We start from the raw sequence: 21,864 nt of genomic DNA, 5'->3' as shown, positions 1-21,864 counted from the left end.
AACTCCGAGTGGGGAGTAATTAAGTGTGTGTATTTTGAGTGTGTATATATTGCCCTATAGGACAATACTCAAAATACATCTACTTTGTTAGTTCCCACCAGTAGTTACCAATTTTATAAAAACAAAATAGTGTAGAATTGCCAAGCAAGAATCAATCAAATGTAGCTGAAGATTTAGGTGTGCCCATACTTGAATGTGGAAAAAAAAAAAACTGCGGTCGATGAGATTTTTGGTCTTCTAAGGTAAACTCTGAAAACAGTTGGGTCAAAAAGAGAACCCAAGTCGTGCACCAGTCCCTTGTTGACCCTAATGGTGTTATTTTTATATCTTATCTTTTCATATCTTCAATTCTATGAAGCTACTTTAACATTTCCTGTTCCTCGGTTCACAATGTTGTTTCAATAGCATAAAAAGTCGGGCCGGCGCCCGCTACCTCTCAAACGACGACATGCAACATGTCATTGTTTGCTTCTCATTTTGAGCACTACTGCATACAAGTTAAAAATCGATGAATAAATTGAAAAAGAGAGAACCTATTTTGTGTGCAGATTTTTTTTGGGGGCCACATTACAGAATTGTAAACAGGTATTGTATTTAAATGATCTAAAAATATTTGTAATATTTGTACTCACGCGGTGGCAGGCAGGCAAATCTCCCTCTTCTCCATGAAAATTGTATCGGTGGCTACGCCCGGTTCTTTCAACATCCCATGCATCCCCGTCTCAACTCCATTCTCTACATCTGCAGTCTTCCACGAGAAAAAACGTTTCCAAAACAGTGACGAAACCAAAATATTGTATGATACCAGGTATTATATTCAATAGATATTTTATCTTCGATACTCACTAAGACGAGTGTGGCTGTCATCTTCGACGAGAAATTCCGAGCAGCCTGACTTTTAAGGCCACAAAAGAACCTTTGCCCTCCCTATTTGTCCAACCAGCTCCAAATTGCCACATCTTCTTCCTCCCTCCATCTCAAGAGTCTGCAGCCTCTCTCAACTCAACTCAACTATATTTCTAGAGCACTTTCAAACAGCCATCGCTGCATACAAAGTGCTGTACATGGAGCAACTAACATATACAACAATAAAGCTATAAATCAGTAACAAAGATGGTCGAAGGCACCAAACAGTAAAACTAAGATCAGATCTAAGTCCTGCTCTCTGCGGCGCGCCTTTAGAACGCCTCAACGCCTGACCTCAATCCATTACAAATGCATTCATTTAGAAACAAGGCTCCTTTTTTTTCACCTATCTATGCCAGTGACATATAGTGACAGGCAGAAAAATGAAATGTTCTTCTACAACAGTGATGGGCAAACTACGGCCTGCGGGCCAAATCCGGCCCGTTGATCTTTTTAATCCGGCCCGCCGAAGGTTGGTACACAATTAAGGTTCGATGTCAACGACTGCATTCATTTCATTTGGACTCGTAATGACAGGCATTTCAACGCCAGGTGGCACAGTTACTTGAAGTTGCAGAGCATAGGGAGGAAGGGGGAGACGATACGGAAGCCCGCAGTAGCGCCGAGTCAAGCAAATCCCGTTCGATACGATGGAATAATGTACTCTTAAAGTCTGAAAAACGTGCCAAAAAATGCAAAATACTGCTTTTTAAATAAAGAAATCCAATTAATATTATGTCGAATTTAGTTCACCCTTTTGATCCGGCCCTCCATAATATTTTCTGGTTCTCATGTGGCCCTATGCAAAAAATAATTGCCCAGCCCTGTTCTACAAGATGGCATCGGGTACGTGATTGAACTTTTTGTGACATTTTTGTTTGGTGGTATGCCAAGATGACTTCCATCCATCCATCCATCCATTCATTCTCTGATCCGTTTTATCCTCACAAGGGTCGCTGGGGCCTATCCTAGCCATCTTTGGGCAGTAAGCGGGGGGGGGGGGGGGGACACCCTGAACCGCTTGCCAGCCAATCGCAGGGCACACAGAGACGAAGAACCATCCGCGCTCACGCTCACACCTCGGGACAATTTAGTGTTCAATCGGCCTGCCATGCATGTTTTTGGAATGTGGGAGGAAACCAGAGTACCCGGAGAAAACCCACGCGGGCACGGGGAGAACATGCAAACTCCACACAGGAAGTTACAAAGATGACTTTCAAATGTAAAATATGTGCCTCGGCTCATGAAAGGTTGGGAAACATTGGCCGAGGAGTCTGCTGACTTAAACACGGTGACAGACTGCTTCCTTTATGATGCCAACAATTACTTTATGATGCAACAAAGGTATTCATTCTTCATTTTTGTGCTGGCAATGACATTTTTTTTTTCTTTTATGTGGGGAGGAAAAAGCAACATGGCCGACGCATACGCTTCCGGCCAGCACTATAATGTCATGTCCTACATTGACAAGCTTGTGACCGATGTCACCAAAGACCTCAACGCCAACAAAGTTCGTCTCCTGTCATGTCACCCGAAGGAAAGAGCGCACATCAAATGTAAAATCAAGAGCCAGTTTGCCGTCCTGGAATACCTTCAGGGGAACCGGACGAAAAACGGCAAGATTCAGCTGTGGATCGAGATTCACACGCTGAAAACGAAGATAAAGATATCCGAAAACCAAGAGAGGCAAAACGCCGACAAGCTGTGCGCCAACTGGAAGGTCATCGACGACCTGAGGATGCAGCTTCGTCAAAGTCAGCGAAAGGAGAGAGAAAACGCCGCGGCCGCCGAGAGGGTCGTTCGCGAGCTCGGTTGCCAGCTGAGGGAGCAACTCGAGATGGTTCAGATGTTGAAGGAGCAGTTCCTCCGGCACGTCCCCGGCATTCCTTCCATCCGGCCCGACGAAGAGACGTCAGACATGGAGGAGAAGCTCCAAGCTGTGAAAGTGGCTTTACTCAGGATGCGAGACGCACACAAGGCCAAAAAGAGTGGCACTCGCGCCGCGGACAGAGACTCGACCAGCGCGCCAAGCCTGTCCAAATCAGACAGACACCAGAAAACTGAGACTTCGGTTTCACAGGGCTGCACCTTAGGCTCCAGTTCAGCAAGAGAGACGAGCAAGAAGAACTGGTGCCAGCGACTCTGCCCTTGTTATTGCTCGACTTGGGGCTTGTAAACATCTTGTAGCTTGTGTAAAATCTTACTTCACAGATCCGTGACGAGCGCAGGGGTCAGCAACGTGGGCACAATCTCGCCCCCAAGGACTACATGAGTAACCCACTGACTTGTTCTAAAAATTACTCACTATTGATGGGACATTGTGAAGTACTCATTTGAAAATGTGAACAATGGCAGGCATGAATAGAAATCAAGTGTCGCTTATTGATATTCATCTGTTTCCTACTTCACATTAACCAGTACCCAAAAAGTAACTCTGAGCGTGAAAAAGGTCGGAGACTGGAGACTTTGCAATTCATACCTGACTGTACGGGGGTAAAGTTCTATTTCAAAATTTGGTGGGGGGGGGTTCAGATAAAAAGGGAATAAGAAGTTTGGAGCCACGGAACTGTGCAGTGACCTACCTCCAATTTGTGGATTCATTTACTATGAATAATAAAATACAAAGATGAGTTTCTGTTTACTATCGTGATATATACGTATATTTTAAATGTTAAAAAACGGGGGGGAAAATCCTTTATATTTTTTTTACCCTGAAAATACGTTATTTGGCTCACGCGTTTAAAAATAAAACTGTAATAAGACTGATAAACGCATGGGGGCGAAAACTAATCAAACCAGGCCTTGTCTGCCGCAAAATGAGAAGAAGAAGAAGTGCACTGGTTTGCGGAAGTGTCGGTACAAACGCGAAACTGATACGATTGTTTTTGTTGTTGTTTTTTTTTTTTTTTTAGTTTGCTAATCTCGAGTGAGTCCTTAAAATTGGATCAAATATCACCCACTGCGGTGATGGTAGGAGGAAGCGCCATGAAACATCGTAATGGCGTGAAACCGTGGACTGTAGTGGTCATGTCTGGAGTTATTTCTGCTGTATTTGTAGTTGCTATCGGCGCTTTCTGCGCACTTCTTGACCCCATACTGCAAGGTAAACGCGACTATTTGTGTTGGCTCTTAGGTTCAAATAGAACGAAAGATAATGTGCGTGCGTGAGTGTGAGCGAGTAAAACTTGTGTCCTACGTAATGTGTATTTTTTTTTCAGAGTTGCGGGCGGGCAGAGTGAAGAAAGAGGATGGGGCAGAAGTGAGGATGTTGGGTGAGTATTTAGTGGAAATGTTTTGACTTTGTCACTAGCCGGCTACGAGCTTTTAAATCAATGTCAGTCAAAAAGAGGTTTGCCATCAGGAATTGGTGGGGAAAATAAAAAAACTATGGGCTTACAACCTCAGTGTTTAAAATCAAAAATGTCTTTTTTGTTTTGTTTGTTTTTGTCTCCCCTGCTCACAAGAACTCCTTGTGTTTTTGCGTGTAGGTTTCTGGAGTGTCCTGGTTCTCTCGGTGTTGGCTGGACTCAGCTGCTCTCTCTTCTCATGGACTCTGACCTACCTCAACTCTTACAAACCAGGCCTGCGGCCACCAACACTGCTAACACTGTGCGGGTATTGAAAAATTTGTTGATTTCAAACAAGTGTAAATATCCAGACCTAAGTGTTTTTGTTGTTTCAGTTTCGGAGACAAACACGACAGAGATTTCCTGTTGGATTACGGTGTCGCTCTCCTCAATGGCGCCATGGCAACGCTTACTGCCATCTGGAGCCTGACCTGACTTGATCCGATGTTTTTGTCCATCAGTGAGTGATGCCCGTTATACCGTTTTCAGCAATGAACTGTTCACTTTGAAAATATTGGAGAATTTTTCTTTTTCATCCATGTCAAAATTTGAATACAAAGTCCAAACAAAGATGACTTGGCATTGGTACCATACGTCATTCCAGCATGAAGTAACTTTTTTTCTGTCGGATGCCGCAGAAGACATTCAAAACCTCTCCGTGCATTTTAATAATAGAAACAACCAAAAAATACAATGGCAGTGTTGAGGTGGAATTAAATGACATTTAATTGTAACCCAAGTAAGTAAGAAAATAATGTTAACCTCCTTTCAGAATTCAGTGTTCAATAGCTCATAATAGTGATACATGGAGACAGACATACAATCTTTCAACCACTCGTAACCATACACTCATCACACGTATTTGTTTGGCTCACAATTCACTAACAAATCAAGAGTTTATAATACCATCACCAAATACACAATAGTACATTCTTCATAATCCTTTGCTGTGCCTTGTGATTTCAGGCGCACACATGTACATTAACTGTATTTTTTTTTAAAGGGAACAAGAGAAAGTACACATAAAATACAATATTGCTTTCAAGTCTAAGGCCTCCGATTGATACATACAAAATCATACAAGACCTAAGTATACAGCATGTCTTTTTGTGTCAGTGCAGTCAGTTTAATACTAATGATTCTGTTCCGTGAGTGGCAGAAGTGCTTTGTTGGATGTAAACAAGTAAAAAACACAATACGCTAGTTTGCTGACACATTGGCGTCCTCCCCTCCTCACGTCAATATTAGGTGCCGTCGGTGTCTGCTTGACTTCTCGACAGGACCTCTTGGTCAGAGCGCCGCCTGGTGGCCACTTTGCAAAGCCCGGCGAAGAAGAACACAGCGGAGATGACGGCAAAGTAGCCACCGTAGACGTAGAACTGATGTAGGAAGAAAACACGTCAACCACATATCATGAAGAAAAGTGTGCAAGGAACTGACTTAAGTCTGAATGGGAGAATATGCCCCTTTGTTCCTGCCAAAGTCAAAGCAATGTTATTGCTTTGGCACACAAAATAGCAAATGGATTGCATTTTCGGTGAGTAACAGGAAGTAAATCAGTCCATAGGTGAATTTGCAAATGGCGAATTGCAAACACGCAGGGGGCTCAGTGTACTTTGCAGCGCAGTTCGACACCGCTGCAAACTACAAGCACGACGACTTTTCACAATAACCTTGAAACTCGTGACACCGTTCAGGCGGACCTAAAGCCGTGTGAGTGCGAATCACTAATTTTCACCTGGGAGAAGACACCCAAGCCCAGGCCGGCCGCGTCGACCACCACCAGAGTGAGCAGAGACTGCAGCAGCAGAGCCACAAAGGTGTTGACGCCAAACACCAAGGCATAGCGCTGCATGTCAAGACTGGAGGCTATTTCGTATCTGGGAGAGGAAAGAAAGAAAAGCCGTCAAGGTGCAAGTTGAACCTACGACCTCTGCACTGTGAGCTCGACGCACTAACCACTGGGCTGCCCAATAGTGAAAAAATGTGAACCTAATTTAGAATTCCCATGAGATGCTACAAGATGCAATGCTTGGGCCATCACTCGGATATATTTTCAGACGTTGATGCGAGCATAAGAAGAGATGTCAACATCCAAGTTTGGTGACTTTGAAGCTATGCGGTTGTTTGAAATAAATAATGCCTAATTTTCTTTGGTTTCTGTTTAGTTTGACAGGAAGGTTCCACTGAGAGTGGCAAAAAAAAAAAAAGCATATTTTTTGAAGAATTACTCATCTTTGCCAAACTGCTTCTTATTGTTGACCAAGTTGAGCCGAGTTCACGACCACCATAAAGCAAAAGTACCTCAACATTTTGTTTCCCCCCGGCAAAAAATATACACCACTCGACTGTGTGCGAGAAGTGCCCCTCTTGTTACTTACGTGGCAACTGTGATGAGCAGCATGTAGGTCGCTCTGAAAAGAACATAGGAGCCGTAACACAGCCAGATGCTCTTCAGCGCGACCATGACGAGCACGCACGCCGCCATGAGCATCGAAAGGGCGCACAAGGTCAGCTCTCCCCACACGGTCCAGCGCACAGGCAGGTGGCCCACCAGGAGGGCGGCCAGAGACCCTAAAGACACGCCCCCAAAAGCAGTCAGCTTCGAGGGGACCGTTTCCAGCGTTTGCATTCACGGGATCAAAAGAAGCTGACTCTACCTAGCAGCGTGGACAACGTCTCCACATAGCCGTTGTAAATGGCATATTCGCTGGAGGGGCGGATTTTCTCCCACAGCGCTTGAGCATAGTTGAGCACCTGAAAGTGACCGCACGTCGCCAGCGCCCACCAGAGTGACCACGCGAGCAGGGGACCTCGTCTGTAACAGTGCAGGAAGTCGGCCAAAAGCATCTTCAGGACCTCCGATAAACCACAGCTTCTATTCGTCTCCTCAGATGACGGGGACACCTAATTGAGACACAATGGACAAATTGTTGGTTAAGTATCTTTTGGGGACAAAAATGCAGTTGAGTGAAACTCCCGATGAGGTGAAAATCTAGAATATAGAAAGACCATATCGTAAAAAATAAATACTAAATACTAACTAGCAAGCAGTTGAACTCATTCCACACACGTGAAACTAGGGCACACCAATATACTGTAATATCTGTTTCTTGTATTTGTGTGACGTCATAGAGAGGGGAGGAGCCAGGTTGGGGGAATATTGGCTCCTGTAGTTAGTCTGAGTGGGGAGCGCATGGGCGTGAGTTGTGGCTGACAGTAACTCCTTTGAAGGCGTGTGTTTTATTGCTTATTTTGTTATTAAAAATGACGAATCGTATCAGCGACTGCGTGCATCCTTCTCTCCGCTACTGAAGGGCATCACAATACACTTTTTTAGGCAGATATCAATTCTGATATTTGACTGAGAAAAAAAAACTGATTAATCAGCCGATGATGTTAAAATTAGAAATAATAAATAGAACACAGCTTTGGAACGTCAAGACATCGTCTTTGACAGAGTTGCATTTTAAATGGATGATGTACACACAGAACGTTAACTGAAATACTAATACTTTTAAACGCTTGTAAAGTGTCTGAGTACGATTAAAAGCGCTTTCAAATTAAATGTATTATTATTGTTAGCGGGCGGCCCGGTAGTTCAGTGGTTAGCACGTCGGCTTCACAGTGCAGAGGTACCGGGTTCGATTCCAGCTCCGGCCTCCCTGTGTGGAGTTTGCATGTTCTCCCCGGGCCTGCGTGGGTTTTCTCCGGGTGCTCCGGTTTCCTCCCACATTCCAAAAACATGCATGGCAGGCTGATTGGATGCTCTAAATTGTCCCTAGGTGTGAGTGTGGGCGTGGATGGTTGTTCGTCTCTGTGTGCCCTGCGATTGGCTGGCAAATGATTCAGGGTGTCCCCCGCCTACTGCCCGGAGACGGCTGGGATAGGCTCCAGCACCCCCCGCGACCCTAGTGAGGATCAAGCGGTTCGGAAAATGGATGGATGGATGGATTATTTTTAGTATTATTATTACTAATACTGAATGTAAACCTTAACCGTTGGGGTTGTAGCGATACATCTCCTTAATGATTGACGTCAAGCAACCAACATTACGGCGGCGCGGAAGAGTCGCGATGAGTTTGCTTTGCGTGGAAACACTTTGGCTTAAGCAAGAAAAGGAGATCGTCTGGATAAAACGGGCGCTGTGCGGATCTTTTGCAAATTCCGAGTGAAATGTCATGCGAACTCGACAATTTGTTCGACGCAGCTCGATCGGGTAGTGGGATCGACACAGGTGTTGCTGCCTGTTTATTCCGAACCTCGATTATAAATCTCATACCCGAAGAATGACTTATTATTGCGGAATCACTGTTAGTAAATGAGGCCCATCGTCCTCTACTTCCTGCTCAGAATTACTCGCCAGCACGCGCGCTTTCATAAGAAAGATGACAAGAGCGTTTCGTCGGCGAAACTCAGGCCGACCACCCCGGTCAACAGCAAATTTTAATCAGAGGTGGATTTTTGTGTCGATTTCAAAAATGTGTTTGTTTGTTTTTTCTACCACATCAGGGCTTTGAGATACACTCTTTGATTTTTTTTTTTTTTTTAGCTCGAGTTACGGAAATACTCGACAGCTGCAGCAAGACGCCACAAGGTGGCGCCAAAGCAATACTTTCATCGTAGGCATCGCTTTTGCCCGAGCACAAAAACAAAAATACTGGTGAGATTTTCAGGGAATAACAGCAGATACCACCGCCCCCCCCCCCCAAAAAAAATATATGAATCTTCTAGCAGTGAATCATGAATAAACGTGGTATGCACACAACACTTCTGGTGCCTCTTATCAAACTCGAATCTGAAAACATGTAGGATGACTTTGAAATTACAGTAGAGTGTTTGGGGATCACGGTCTGTATGGTTATGAATGCAGGCAACAGTGAACATTTTTTATGTTTTTTGCTATAAACTGCAGGGCTCGGTCGCTATTCCCCACTAACGTAGTATCAGACTCACAGTTGAGACGACCTCCTTGTCCAGAGGCGCCTTGTTGTCAACCTTCTCGATGAGCGCACCGCTGTAGTCAGATCGGCGCTCTGTCGCCCCCTCGCTTTTCTTGTGGAAAAACAAGCTCCTCTTGGGCATGGGCAGAAACCAGGGTGGGACGAAGGCCACGGCGACCGATGCCAGCGTGGCCCACACGAGGTGCACCAGGTGGACTTCGGCCACAGTGAGGAGGAGCTGGCCGGTCAGCGAGCCGGCGGCCGAGCCGAAAAGAGCGACGCTGCGGCAATAAGCCGTCACCTTCCGGTAGTGCGCCGGCTCGACCACGCTGTAGATGTACGAGAAGTAAGCCACCTCAGAGGCCGTGGCGAGCCCGAAGAAAAACTCCAGAAGCCGCATGGCGCCGAGGCCCTGCGCTTTGGCCAGCATCACATAAGTGACCACGTAGCTCGTTGCCTGCAAAAGCAACACGGGCTTGTAACAGAGGTAGTCCGTGGCCAGGAAGACCGGCAACAGCAAGGCCAGATAGGAATATGTCCAGATTGGGTAGATTTCGCTGACAACCTGCGCAAAGCAAAAGACAGAATGACAGTTGACTGATTTTCATGTTTTAAATAAATAAATAAATACAGACAGTTAGGGCTGAACAATTAATTGAATACAATTAGACATTGCAATGTAGTAGAATGTAATTTTCAAATTGGGCTGCAATGTTGGAAAAAATAAACCTGCTTCATTTCGGTCGTCAATAGGCTGTATTTTCTATTCGCTTTTGATCTTGATTCTCACCTTTTCGTTTTATCCCGTTTGGAGTCATTATTTCATGAAAAATCCTTGAAAAGCACAATCATTTTGCCTTGTCTGTAAATCCTTGAGTGTGGATCTGTTTGTCCTGGCACTGCAGAACAAAAGCTTTCTTTTTCAAGGTCGGTGGGAAAAAAAAATAGTTGGCATTAAACACGAATTCCAAAGGATTTAGCATTTGTTTTCAATAGGGATTGCAGTAAAAACCCACTTTTTACCAACTTGTCCAGGGACAAAAATGCAACAACATTGTCTTTTGTCCACTGTGAGATGGCTTTAGAAGAGGTCATGAAAATTTTTAACCTGCAGTGCATCCAGTTATGAAATAACTTCATTTTAAAATTGTTGTTATAGTACGGTCTTGATTCCAAAAAAATATTTTTTCCTCAAAAGGTCTACACGCACACACCCCAATGTTGGACAACATGTGTGCATTCCAAAGATTTGATAAAGTCAAATGAAACTCACCGTGAAGGCTGCAGTGCATTTTACGTTAATGAACTTTCACCCGGAAACCGAATATTCCAAACTTTTTGGGAGTAGTGTGGCAATCAGTTTATCTATGGGAGAGTCTACACTTTGGGAGAATGGATGGGAACCAACCAGGACTTAAAATTGAAGGTTGGCTCTGTATTAAAAAGGAACTAATTATAAATACACAGGTTTGTTGTTGGTTTTTTTACCATAATCCTGACTGAAACAACTGGTCGTGGGCTCGTACAGTTGAATGTAAAGTGCCTGAAAATGTTTAGTAGAAATCCAGAGACTTGAGAAGGTTGTGGGAAGTATTTTTTTTAATCTACTGCAAAGGCTCTTATTATTCAACGCTTCGAATGGGACGTTGTTGTTGTTACAGGGTGAGGGTGTGCATTTGTGTTCATTTTTGAATGGGTTGGGCCAAGGGGGAACGTAATATTTAACTCAGCATTCATATTATGTTCTCCAACGAAGTCACCGATTGTTCATTAAAATATTTACATTTTGACAAAGGTGTACAACAAATAAATCTGTTGAAATGGTGTTGAATTCTGAGGTTGAAAAAAATAAATGTAACCATTTCGGAATGTGGCTATAGGATTAAACAAAGAAAAACATTATTGATGAGTTGTGAATACTTTTCTGGCGCACTGTATTTATTTCCATTTGCCGATGGCAGAAGCTCGAATTGCGCAGTATGCTGTCAATGTTACATCACGTTAGTTTAAGATGGTTACTTCCTACGTTTCTGATACCGAGTAAAACATTGGTCGATAATTATCTAATTAAACAACAAGCAATCCAGATGCGTTATTTTGACACCGGTAAGTGGAGCCTCGCGTGGTATCCGAGTACCAACATTACTGTACGAAGCCAGTAACTCGCGGAGCTTCCTCACCTGCGCCTCGGTCAGGTTCTTGTCTGGTCCCATCAAGTAAGCGGTAAGGAAAGGTTCCGAAGGTCTCATGTTGGAAAATAAGCCGTATGCGCAGAGGCACAAGGTTGGGTACAACACAGACATGTTGTACGCAAGTTATATGACCTCCACATCCACATCAACATCAACTTCAACTTCACACACACACCGGTGGCGACTCTTACTCGTTCATCATTTACCAATCAGGAAGTCAATTGGAACACTACCGCCGCATGGTGGTTAAAGTATGAATATGCACGGAAAACAGGCTTAGTCCCATTTCTGTCTTGAAGATTCAACACCAGAGGCGATTGCTCTTAAGATTGCAAGGGAAGCTCAGCTTTCCCAGGCCTTAAATGTGTGTGTGTGTGTGTGTGTGTGTACATACAATTGTGTGTACATGTCATTAACGAAATATGCGCTACAACGCGCTCAACTTTTGTTCCGAATCAGCTTTTTGTTTACTACTTACTACTTTCTGCATGATGATTGGATGATCTGTCTGGGACTGACTCTTTTTGATTGACAGCGAAATGAGCCAATCACCGATCTTTTGGTGTAGGCATCCATGAGAGCATTTTCCAATTCTATGTAAGTCAGGCGAGCCAGGGGCTGTATATATTATTTAATATTTTACACAATGTGCCACAAAGATTTTGTTTGTTGCCAAGTTAACCACACAAGCTGCGAGGCGAGAGGAGTTATATAAACAAACAAAAAAAAAACATTTCAGTCTACGGCTAAAGGACCATCAACACATTCAGAGTATTAAGACAACATGGCATTGTTTGTTTTTTTTAATTTGGGACACCTCTCTTGCTACAACAATATATACTTTATGATCGACTCCAAGTGAAGCCTGACAGTGATACATTCAACATCTGAACAGAAAGCCAAAGATTTGTCCAAGTCCAAATCTTTATGAACTCTTCAGTCCCTTCAGTTGATTGTGTGATGTGAATCATTTTTAATAAGACCTGTTTGCTTTTGCTTTGAGTTCAATTCTGTCTAATCTTACTTGAATTTCCATTGATGGTAAGGAAAGTACAAGCTGCGTCAAATGAACGTAACATGTGTTAAGGAAATATTCCGCTAGAAGTAGTAGTAGAACATTGTTGAGGAATTTCAGCTTGCTATGAGAACTATTGACACTAGTCTCTGTCCTGAACATCTGCTGAAGTACTTAAAACAAAGAATGTAGTGTGAAGTTTAGGTCCTATTTTCACTTGGTTAATTAACAGCCCCCCGAGGGTTTTCCTGCCTCCACCACCTCGTATAAATCCCTGAAGGCTGTCAAGTGCCCTCAAAGAGGAAACCTAATCTCAAGATCTGTGACCAACAGCAGTGGTCTATACTTCATCATTTCAAGGTCGAACTTTGCTTGACCTTCTTTGTCTCTAGTTTTTGCTTAGGTAGGTTTAATGGTTATGGAATGCTGTTAAAGGTATTTTCTGTTCGCTGTGTTTACAATCACCTTTAGTGCCCTCGAACCCCACCGCTCCCAACTTCTTCCAGCCACGCCGGGTTAGATGACATGTTACTTTCTTTGTTTCAGGGATTTGCATGAGAGGCGTACCTCCCCGCCTCTCATTATCATATTGTAACTATATAATCTCATGTATGTGTTTCTTTGGGGCTTCCGAAAGAAATCTGAAACTCTCGGAGCCCAAATCGATTTGTGCTGTGCTGTGATAAACTGAAAAAGTACGACGTGGTGTTTGGTCTTTATTCCACCTTACAGAGGTATAAAAGGACTTGTGTCCAAGGAGAGCAAGAAGCAAAGGAAAAGCTGACTCTCCTCAACACATGTCAACGTCCAACTGAAGCCCAACAAAAAGAGTACCCAAGTTGTGTAGGAAATAAAGTTGTCATTAACCAGGCGATAGTACACTAAAGTTGATCGTTTTCTTAGGAGCTTCATACATGGACAAAATGGTTGGCACCTTTCCATAAAAGGGGAAAAAAAGGTCACTGAAATAACTTTAAACTTGCAAAGGTGCAATGTACTGAAAATGAACTACTAAAAATCCAGCTTTGCTTTATTATCAATTTTTTTTTTTAAAACTCGTAAAACTAACTTGGCAAAACATGATGGTATCTTGAAATTAAAACTGTTGCGTAATTGGCCACATCTTAGCGCCAATGTATTATTCTGACCTTTTTGGAGTCTGGCCTTTTTTATTTTACAAATGATTGTTTTGACAGTAGCAAGATATTTCAGTGGCCATTATTTCTATTTCTACGTTCAACAAAAGGTTACCAAAAATTTAATCACCATATTTTCTTTGATGTCTTGCGATATTGGGGTCCTTTTTTTGGTTGAGCCTTCGTGCGAATGTAAACTTGACATATAGGGAAAATGGAGGCGCCTTGAGCGCAAGGGCCAGGCACTCCCCAAAGAGTTTGGTGGCAAACTACCGTAAAATGAAAGTAGCAGAGTATGGATCACATTAAATACCATGATGGAATGTCAATTTGTATACGGTCAGGGAGGACAAACGCTTCCCATAAAGCATTGAGGATGGAGTTAGCCTTACTTTGGACAGAGCGCTGGATAACTGTTAAAAGTCATTTTTACACTCTTATGATACTGTGAAGTGTGATCGTGTGAAGTGCTTCGATTTTTCTGCTTGAAGACAAAACATCACATTTCAGAACTGTATGATATGATCACGAATCACGGAAAAAAAACGATTCCCATTTGGGATGGACATTTCTTTGTCAGTTACACCCGTGCAAAGTGTTCCAGAGTGAGACAAACATCCTCTCATCACCAAACCAGATCATATGAAAAAATCACACGGGGCAGAATAAGCCGTTTTCCATCATCTGCCATTTCTACATGGTGAAGTGTCTTGTGTAGTCGTATTCTATTGTGGGAATGACAGCCTGGACAAACTTGAGAAAAATCACAAGGTACCTGTAAATCACAGTCAAGGTTAAAAAACAAAAACAAAAAAGGCCTTGTTCATTAGTGGATCACAAAAAACACCACAATATTTGAGCACTTTTTTTTTTGTGCAATGGAAAAAAATAAAAAGGATACATATGCACTCCAAGTTCACCACCTCCTTCAGCCACAGTCTCGATGATCTTTTTCATCACCTCAGCATGTCTAGAAAAAGAAAAAAAGAGGAAACGTCCTTGGGTAAAGAAAGGCGGTGAAGACACTTCCTGCTAAAAAAAAAAAGACCAATTATGTGGAAATGATTTCAATATACAAAGTGTACTAGATTGTGAGCTTGCCATTTTGTTGTGCCGTTTGAATGTGTACTGGGCTTAAGTTATCCCGGTATGTAGAGTCCTCAATGTACTATGTACCACAGCGCATCTTAAAAAGTAGTCAACAAATACGCTCCTTCGAGCAGATATCTGTCCCATGATGAATTGCACAGAAGAATAACTTTCACGCTTGATTGCTTCTGATTCTCAGCACCAGGAAAATTCATGAGTTGTGGCACCTGAATAGCTTTCACATACGCAGACCAACATACCCCAACACCGAGTGACATTGTGCTTTGTTTGTTTGAATACTTTCAACTACGTGCAGCTTAAAACGTGTACGGAAATGAAGCCGGCTGACGTTGATTCGGTACGTTGTCGGCATGCGGCAGTAATGACGGCTAACCTCACCCCCAGTGAGTCTTCCAAATACGCTTTTTTGGGGGTGTTAGAAATAAACTACAACGCAGAGGCCGCTGTCGAAAAACGGGAACGAGTGGAAAATTCCGAAGCCGCTTCATGAAGTCACTAATAATAAGGAAGGACGACAGCAGCGGTCAGTCCTCTCTTGCAATTTTGCTTACCTGCAGGGGTGGACAGAGCACATGGCGGGTGGAGGAAGGTTTGGATGGTTCTCAATGGTGACCGTCTTCTTCACGTGGTCCTGGCTTATGTCCTCATACATTTGTTCCACGGTCAGAGGCTGCCTGTCCTGGAAGAAGTCACCGCAACTTGATCAAACTAGAAATCTCAAGGCCCCGGCAGGCGATCACATGGGATTGGACTGTACAGCAAATTTCTGGTTCTCAAATTATTTGGGGATTGGGACCCCTTCCACAGGAGAAGATTTCATTATTGTTACCATTTAAAAAGTGTGTACCTCTAAATGCCACTGGACTTAAAAAGCTACATACTCATTTTTTATTGATTTATTTATTTAGAATTGAGGTTGTAATGTTATTTTTAAATGCATTTATTATACTCGTAATGATCCCTCAAAGGGAAATACTACACGAGAGAAATTCAATACCATTTTGAGAATAAGGTTGTATTTTTCCAAGATAATGTTGGAAAACGATCTGAAAGAAATTTCAAAAATACAATTTTATGAAGCAATAGTATGCTTTTTTTATAGTTTGAAGAGATTAAAACAAAAATAAAAGGCCATTCCCATAGTTAGTATAGTCTTGAAGGTCTGAACGCAAATGAATGACATTATGATCGGGTTACACCCACCAATTCATAAATTCACCTCTTATCACAGTTAAACGCTGGCGCGTTTTGGCTGCCGCTGCTCAACCCGTATTGTTTTGTGTTTTTTGTTATTGTTAAGTGTCCTTGGGTGTCTTGAAAGGCGCTTATAAATAAAATCTATTATTATTATTATTGTTCGTGTTGCCATTTTAGCATTCTTTCTTTCATGCCCTCTGATGCCACAAGATGGCGCCAAAGCGGTGACTAATAAAAGTAAGAAAAATTAAAAATGGTAGCAATTGGTATCGAGTAAGTAGCGTGACTGATCTTTGCGTGTCTGAGAGGAGCTAAGCCGAGTTGGGTTTGTTAGCGAATGTTCCGCAAAGTCTGCGTTGCGTACGTACATATGTTTTCGTTGGTCCTTAAAAGGTTCGAGTTGACAAACCACAGGTCACGTAATCGGCAACATAGGTGACACCCCGCGCCCCCCCAAAATCAAATCATCTGGAAGCCATTTAAGGGTAACATAAAACGAGTTCAAACTGATATTGAATGGTTTAAGCATAATAATTGATGTTATGTTTACATTTTAAAATCATTTCAATAATTGAGGAAACTCAAAATAACATTTGGAGTTGGAGGGTGCCGGTTTTCAAAAAGTTGCAGCGCCTGTCAGTTGGTTGACTGCGTGTGGCTAGCCTAGCATTGCTGAAATCGCAACTCTCGCGACCAAAAGACTTTGGCACAAACGCAAACCACCAAGAAACCAATTCTCCACACAGCCGAAACAATTAAAGGGTTCGGCGCCTTGGGGAATCGAAACCACTGAGAAACGCACCGCGATGCAAAGCAATAAAAGGAGAAGAGCTGGGAGCTGACAGTAAAGGATGACGCAACATCGCAACACTATAAAGGAGGTGTTGGCTGATAACAGCCAAGGTACGTACTTCGTCGTATCCAAACAGCCAGAGTCGAGGCGTCTGGTAGTATTTATCGTACGTGATGTAAAGGTCATATGTTCTTGTCTGAAGGATAGCGTCTTCACTCCCGGGCTCCGCTTTCACTTTGGCTTGGACCATTTTACTGGTGTCCAGGGTTGCCTGGAGACAAAACCCCATGAGAGGAGGCCACAGCACTTGGGCTCACGCGCGGAAACGGGCCGGCTTACCTCATCCGTTTCCAGTAAGCCGCTTTCCTCATATTCTGAAAGGAGCAAACGAATGTCATGACCGCGCGGCTCAACGCGAGACCGAAATCGTCACGATTTTCTCGTACCTTCCATATCTGCTGCCTCGCCATCGTCGTCGTCTTCACCATCATCGCAACAGGCCGCCGATGTGCTATTCATATTCTTGTCCTTGAATCGAGTTAATACGCGGCTGAAATATGGCTTGCGAGTCAGGTGCGGCACAATTGGTCGTGCGCGCGCAACACATCGGAGAAGTGTCATGCGGTTACCGCAATGCAGTGGTGGGAAGTCACCGACTGGAAATACTTGGCTACCGTACTTCAGTAAATCTTACAGGTCTCAGCGCAAAGACGCACGTGGCATGGAATCGAAATGTTAACGCTAAATACAATCGACGGCAGGGGTGCTCAAACTTTTTTGACTGATGTACTATTGATGTACTATTCGATCAACCAACCTCCCGCCATCGACCCGTTAGCGCGCACACACGCACTTGCACACGCATGCCATGTTGAGCAACAGCCATAACGGCCCCTAAGACCAACAAAAGAGAAAAATAAAGTAGACACAAGAGTTTATGAGTTTGTGGAAAGGATTTCTTGCCTACCTTAGTGGGTGACCTGACCCGGAGGCATGCGACGCATTTTTGCAGCCCATTTACTATCTTAGCTCATGCGTAACGTTTTAAAATGCTGTGGAAATGTGGAAGCAGGCCAGCAGAGGGCGACAGTGGGAGGTACCAAGTATGGTTCGAATGGCCACGTTTGAGTATGGTCAGACTATTTAGTACCTTAATAAGTAACAAATGGCTGAGCACAAATTGACAACAAATACCTTGTTGTTGTCCAGTGAAATTTCCTGTACAGCATCGGTGACGCCTAACACACCTGGAAAAAGAATCAGATCATTGTTACAAGTGTCATACGGTCGAGAAGAGGCATTCACATTTGCAGGTTGTCGATGCCGTCAGCTTTTGGAAGTGAAAAGTGACTCAGAATTTTGGACCTTCTCTGCCTTTTATGCTCTTTTCGCTCCTGGCTCGCTGCCATCACCCCAATTTTTTTTTTTTTAACACTTCAAGGTATGTATAATTAATTTTTTCAGCCCAAAAATAAAAGTATTCATTTACAACAAAGAATGTGTCTTGGTTGCGTTAATGTTTCTCCATCAGTGCACAATGTATTACACACTCGGAGATGGCAGCTGCTCTGTGTACACTCCAGCCTGCCTGTACAACCCACCCCATAACAAAAAAAAAAGAAAAAGTGATCTTCAGGCAATATTTGTGAATGTGATATAATTTTCCTTTCACCCAACAGTGCATATCGCATTTCTTTGCTTAAATAGCACATTGCTGGGAAATGTTGCCATGCCTGCATTATGGTAAGTGTCCACCCATCCCCCGTCTCCATCGTCCTCCTCGATGATGGCCTCCAACTCGTCCGAGTACTCCATCTGTTTACAGCGCTTATAACAGGGAACTGAAAACGCACACAGGCACGCACACACACACACACACACACAAAAAAAAAAAACATTCACACAATCAGAAAGCCAGAAAAAAAAAGTTACATCCACTGTATCTTATTGGATTGGATACAACTTTATTGTCAAATGTGCTGTATAATATGGATACTCCAGTAACGGCTCTCCCGCTCCTATTTAAAATTATTGTAAGCCACTGGAGCATGATGGACAGACTCAACGTTAACACCGCGCCTAAATATAGTTAAAGTTTTTAAAACTGTATATACTGTAGTATGTACTGTATATACTAATATTTGGCTCAAGTCTGCTAGGCAAGTGCCTCGCAGGCCTAAGATTTCAGATGATTGGAAAGTTTTTGTGTGTGGGGTTTTTTTTGTGGTTTTTTTTTTTTTTTTTAAGGGGTCACTGAAATCATAGATTTTGAGAAGACATTGCTCTTACCATTGCGTGTCAGGAGAAATTGTTTATCCGGGGGCAAATATGGCTTTACTTTCGCTTCCTCCCCAGTGGCCCTGAGTGAAAATGAAACACAAAAATCATGACTTCATGTATTTATTTCGTTGTACTCAGTAAATTACAACTACCGCGAGTAGACTTCATACAGTGGTGCCTGGAGATTCTTCAACTGACTTCAACCAGCTGTAGTTTAGTCTATTTTTTCTTTGCTTTGACTTGTTAGCAAATCTTTGACATGAAAACGAGTTAGCCATTCATTATTAAGTGGATTTCTTTTTTTGTCTGCTGCTGCAAAAATATATATATATACTGTATATACTGTATATATTTATTTATAAGTATCCAAGCACCCGATTATTTGACAGAAGTTTCAGTAGGATATCCAAATACCAAAATATGCAATAGCGGCAGCCCTATTCAGCTTAATGCTAACAAACAATGCAAAGGCTGTTTGAAGACAAATGGCGAGGCAACACATGTAGACCCATAATATAACCACACTCACAGCAGGTTTCTATTCTTTATCCTTCGCGGAGAACGATTAAGAATATTGCCACTTGGTGAGGAGTGACCAACTGTCTCCATGCATGTCCAACCATATGTTTGTATTTTTACTGCAACCAGGTAGCTAAAGTGCACACATCACAAGGGACCGAACAATGTCTATTGAGCGGAGTCAAAAAATGTGGTAATTTCTACATTGTATTTGTGAATGGCATAACTGTAGACTGAACTGTATTCTAAAGTACAATTTTATACAATCCTATTTACCTTATTTGTAAAAATAAATGATGAAAGAAATAAAGCATTACTGGAAAAAATGGACATTTCAAATTATTTTCAATGGACAAAGTAGATTTGAGATATTCGTCTTTTGCAATACGAGCATCGTCACAGAACACAAACTCGTATCTCAAGGCACAATTGTATGAGGTAAACTTGTCAAGTGTCTTAGTGCCAAGAGCAAAGTCAAAAGACATCATATATGGCGAAACAAATAAGAGTGTCCAGCAAAATAGTTTCACTTGGACAAAGCGGGTTTCCCCAGCAGAGAATTGCACCATTCTGTGAAATTTAACAAGAGCGGCGCAACAACGTAATGCACATTCCCGAGTCACAAGTTCACACTGCCTTATTTTACACAGTCGCAGTATCATATATTAGATTCACCCTGCTAGCCAGACACACTCACATTATTTACACATATTTAAGAAGCACAGATTATTTGAATTAGGGCTGCAGCTATTGAATATTTTGGGAATTTCATAGAATAATGTGATTTTTTAAAAAGTGCACACACCTCTAATAATGAATGTCCAACCGTTATTCATTTTTAACTATTCAACATTTTATACTTAAAATGAAACCGCGCATAGCAGCACACTATTTATCGTTGCTGTGGTTAGGTTGACTTCTTCTTGGCAGTGTACACATAAATAAGCGGTGACCTGAAAAATGCCTCAGCATTATTTTTTGTTTAATCGAGTTACCCGAATTATTCGAGCATTCGTTTCAACCCAAAGTTGGATGAAATAATACTGACCATTTCCAAGTGGGGCAGTGATGAACTAAGTGATCCCCAGCGGCTGCAAACTGACACACAAAAAGAACATTGCAACAGTGTGCTTTTATTATACATGTAGAATCTTTTCATTTTAGTGATTCATAACTATTGTGAAATTGTCACATTTCAACTAACTGGTCCAAATGTTAATTTTTGAGCTTTATTATTCAGGATTTATGTGTCTTTATTCAATTCTCGCAAGTAAACAAGTATATCAGCTTTGTGTTCAACTAACCGGGCCCAGATTTCCAAGTAAATGAATTTGTGAGTAAACTGAAAGGAGATTATCATTATTTTGGTGTATATACTGTTTGTGACATTATTGTGTGTTGGAGTGCAGTGAGGTTTCCCTAATGTAAAATGCGTGCATTGGCTCAATAAATGTTGGGGAAACACTGGAGCATGTAAAGACTAATTAACAAAAAGTCAGCATGTATGGATCAACCTTACCTCTTCCGGTGTGATGACTCCAGTTTCTTTAAATTTGGACTCCTGTGGAATTTTAGAAACGAGATATCAGTTTGGGGGGGGGGGGTTCTTTTTTTTTTATATATAATTGTCGCTGCCCGAATTGTGCTTCTATTCTGGAATGGCCCATTCACCTACAGTATTTGATGACACAAGTATTCGACATGTGCTAACTCCCCATGCTGATGTTTATTGTATAATTGCTTCACCGCATTACCCCGAACATGTCATCGATAACATTATTTTTGAAACAACAACAACGGCTACAATGCGTCTAACATTAATAACTGTTCTCTTTACGGGTGCATATAAGCATATCAGGTAATTTAACTAGCAACGAGGTAGCTTGCGAAGTTGAATCAAGTTTACCTTGAGCACTGGCGTAAGAAACTCGGCCACTCCGAGAGCTGTTCCTTTTACCGTATTAATGACGTTCTGCATCTTGCAGGCTCAAATGAAGGGATTGTCCCTGGAAGCATACAGACAAACAAAAACCTAACTCGACATAGTTGTTTCGAAATTAAGGATGCAGCAGCAACATTCGTGAATCACATGACCAAAAGAAACACTTCCGGGTATCGTGGTCTCGCGAGCTTTGACGAGGGTTCGGCATATTGGATGTGGCAGCTCTGCTCAGGAAGCGATGTAAGTTAACGCCAAATACTTGTTAAGTAACTAACTGCAACCGTCTATTTGCCGGGTACCTGTACTTTAATTGAGTATTTATTTTCCCAACGACTTTGTACTTTTACTCCCTACGTTTGAAATTACATTTGCACCCTTTTTACTTTGTCAAAATTGGCTGGTTGCTTTTTTTCAAGATCCATGGATGATCTGGACGTAAGTAAGTATTCGGACTTATACTTAAGTACAGAACATTCCCATTAGC

At 42.4% G+C, this 21,864-nt stretch overlaps 3 protein-coding genes across 8 annotated transcripts; 1 reads left to right on the top strand and 2 right to left on the bottom strand.

Moving 5' to 3' along the window:
* The first annotated feature begins 3,735 nt into the window (after positions 1-3,735).
* On the top strand, positions 3,736-7,533 carry arl6ip6 (ADP-ribosylation factor-like 6 interacting protein 6). Of its 6 annotated transcripts, none has more exons than XM_086111051.1 (5): positions 3,736-4,009; positions 4,125-4,178; positions 4,395-4,515; positions 4,589-4,713; positions 5,951-7,533. In XM_086111051.1, exons 1-4 carry the CDS (start codon positions 3,874-3,876, stop codon positions 4,686-4,688), a joined length of 411 nt encoding a protein of 136 aa, XP_085967177.1. In that variant the 5' UTR covers positions 3,736-3,873; the 3' UTR covers positions 4,689-4,713; positions 5,951-7,533. The 6 variants fall into 6 exon arrangements, with proteins under 6 accessions (XP_085967177.1, XP_085967167.1, XP_085967149.1 ...); XM_086111041.1 differs by having other exon boundaries at positions 5,502-7,533; XM_086111023.1 differs by having other exon boundaries at positions 4,395-4,521.
* Positions 4,956-11,570, bottom strand: slc19a2 (solute carrier family 19 member 2). The gene is made up of 6 exons (XM_086110993.1): positions 11,377-11,570; positions 9,210-9,761; positions 6,914-7,160; positions 6,635-6,827; positions 5,992-6,133; positions 4,956-5,632 (listed from the first exon to the last, which is right to left on the bottom strand). The coding sequence occupies exons 1-6, from the start codon at positions 11,497-11,499 to the stop codon at positions 5,498-5,500; spliced, it is 1,392 nt and encodes a 463-aa protein (XP_085967119.1). The 5' UTR covers positions 11,500-11,570; the 3' UTR covers positions 4,956-5,497.
* Positions 11,571-12,004: 434 nt separating this feature from the next.
* Positions 12,005-21,535, bottom strand: atg3 (autophagy related 3). The gene is made up of 12 exons (XM_086110980.1): positions 21,345-21,535; positions 20,958-20,999; positions 20,487-20,536; positions 18,929-18,999; positions 18,373-18,480; positions 17,834-17,886; positions 17,086-17,167; positions 16,979-17,013; positions 16,758-16,910; positions 15,201-15,328; positions 14,441-14,509; positions 12,005-14,314 (listed from the first exon to the last, which is right to left on the bottom strand). Exons 1-12 carry the CDS (start codon positions 21,414-21,416, stop codon positions 14,233-14,235), a joined length of 945 nt encoding a protein of 314 aa, XP_085967106.1. The 5' UTR covers positions 21,417-21,535; the 3' UTR covers positions 12,005-14,232.
* Between the last annotated feature and the right edge of the window lie 329 nt (positions 21,536-21,864).

Source organism: Hippocampus guttulatus, chromosome 1, assembly GCF_054856545.1.
Source record: "Hippocampus guttulatus isolate MCC_2025c chromosome 1, RoL_Hgut_1.0, whole genome shotgun sequence".
Classification (NCBI taxonomy): domain Eukaryota; kingdom Metazoa; phylum Chordata; class Actinopteri; order Syngnathiformes; family Syngnathidae; genus Hippocampus; species Hippocampus guttulatus.
The sequence above is the reverse complement of the archived record's forward strand: the minus strand, read 5'-3'. Positions and strand labels throughout refer to the sequence as shown.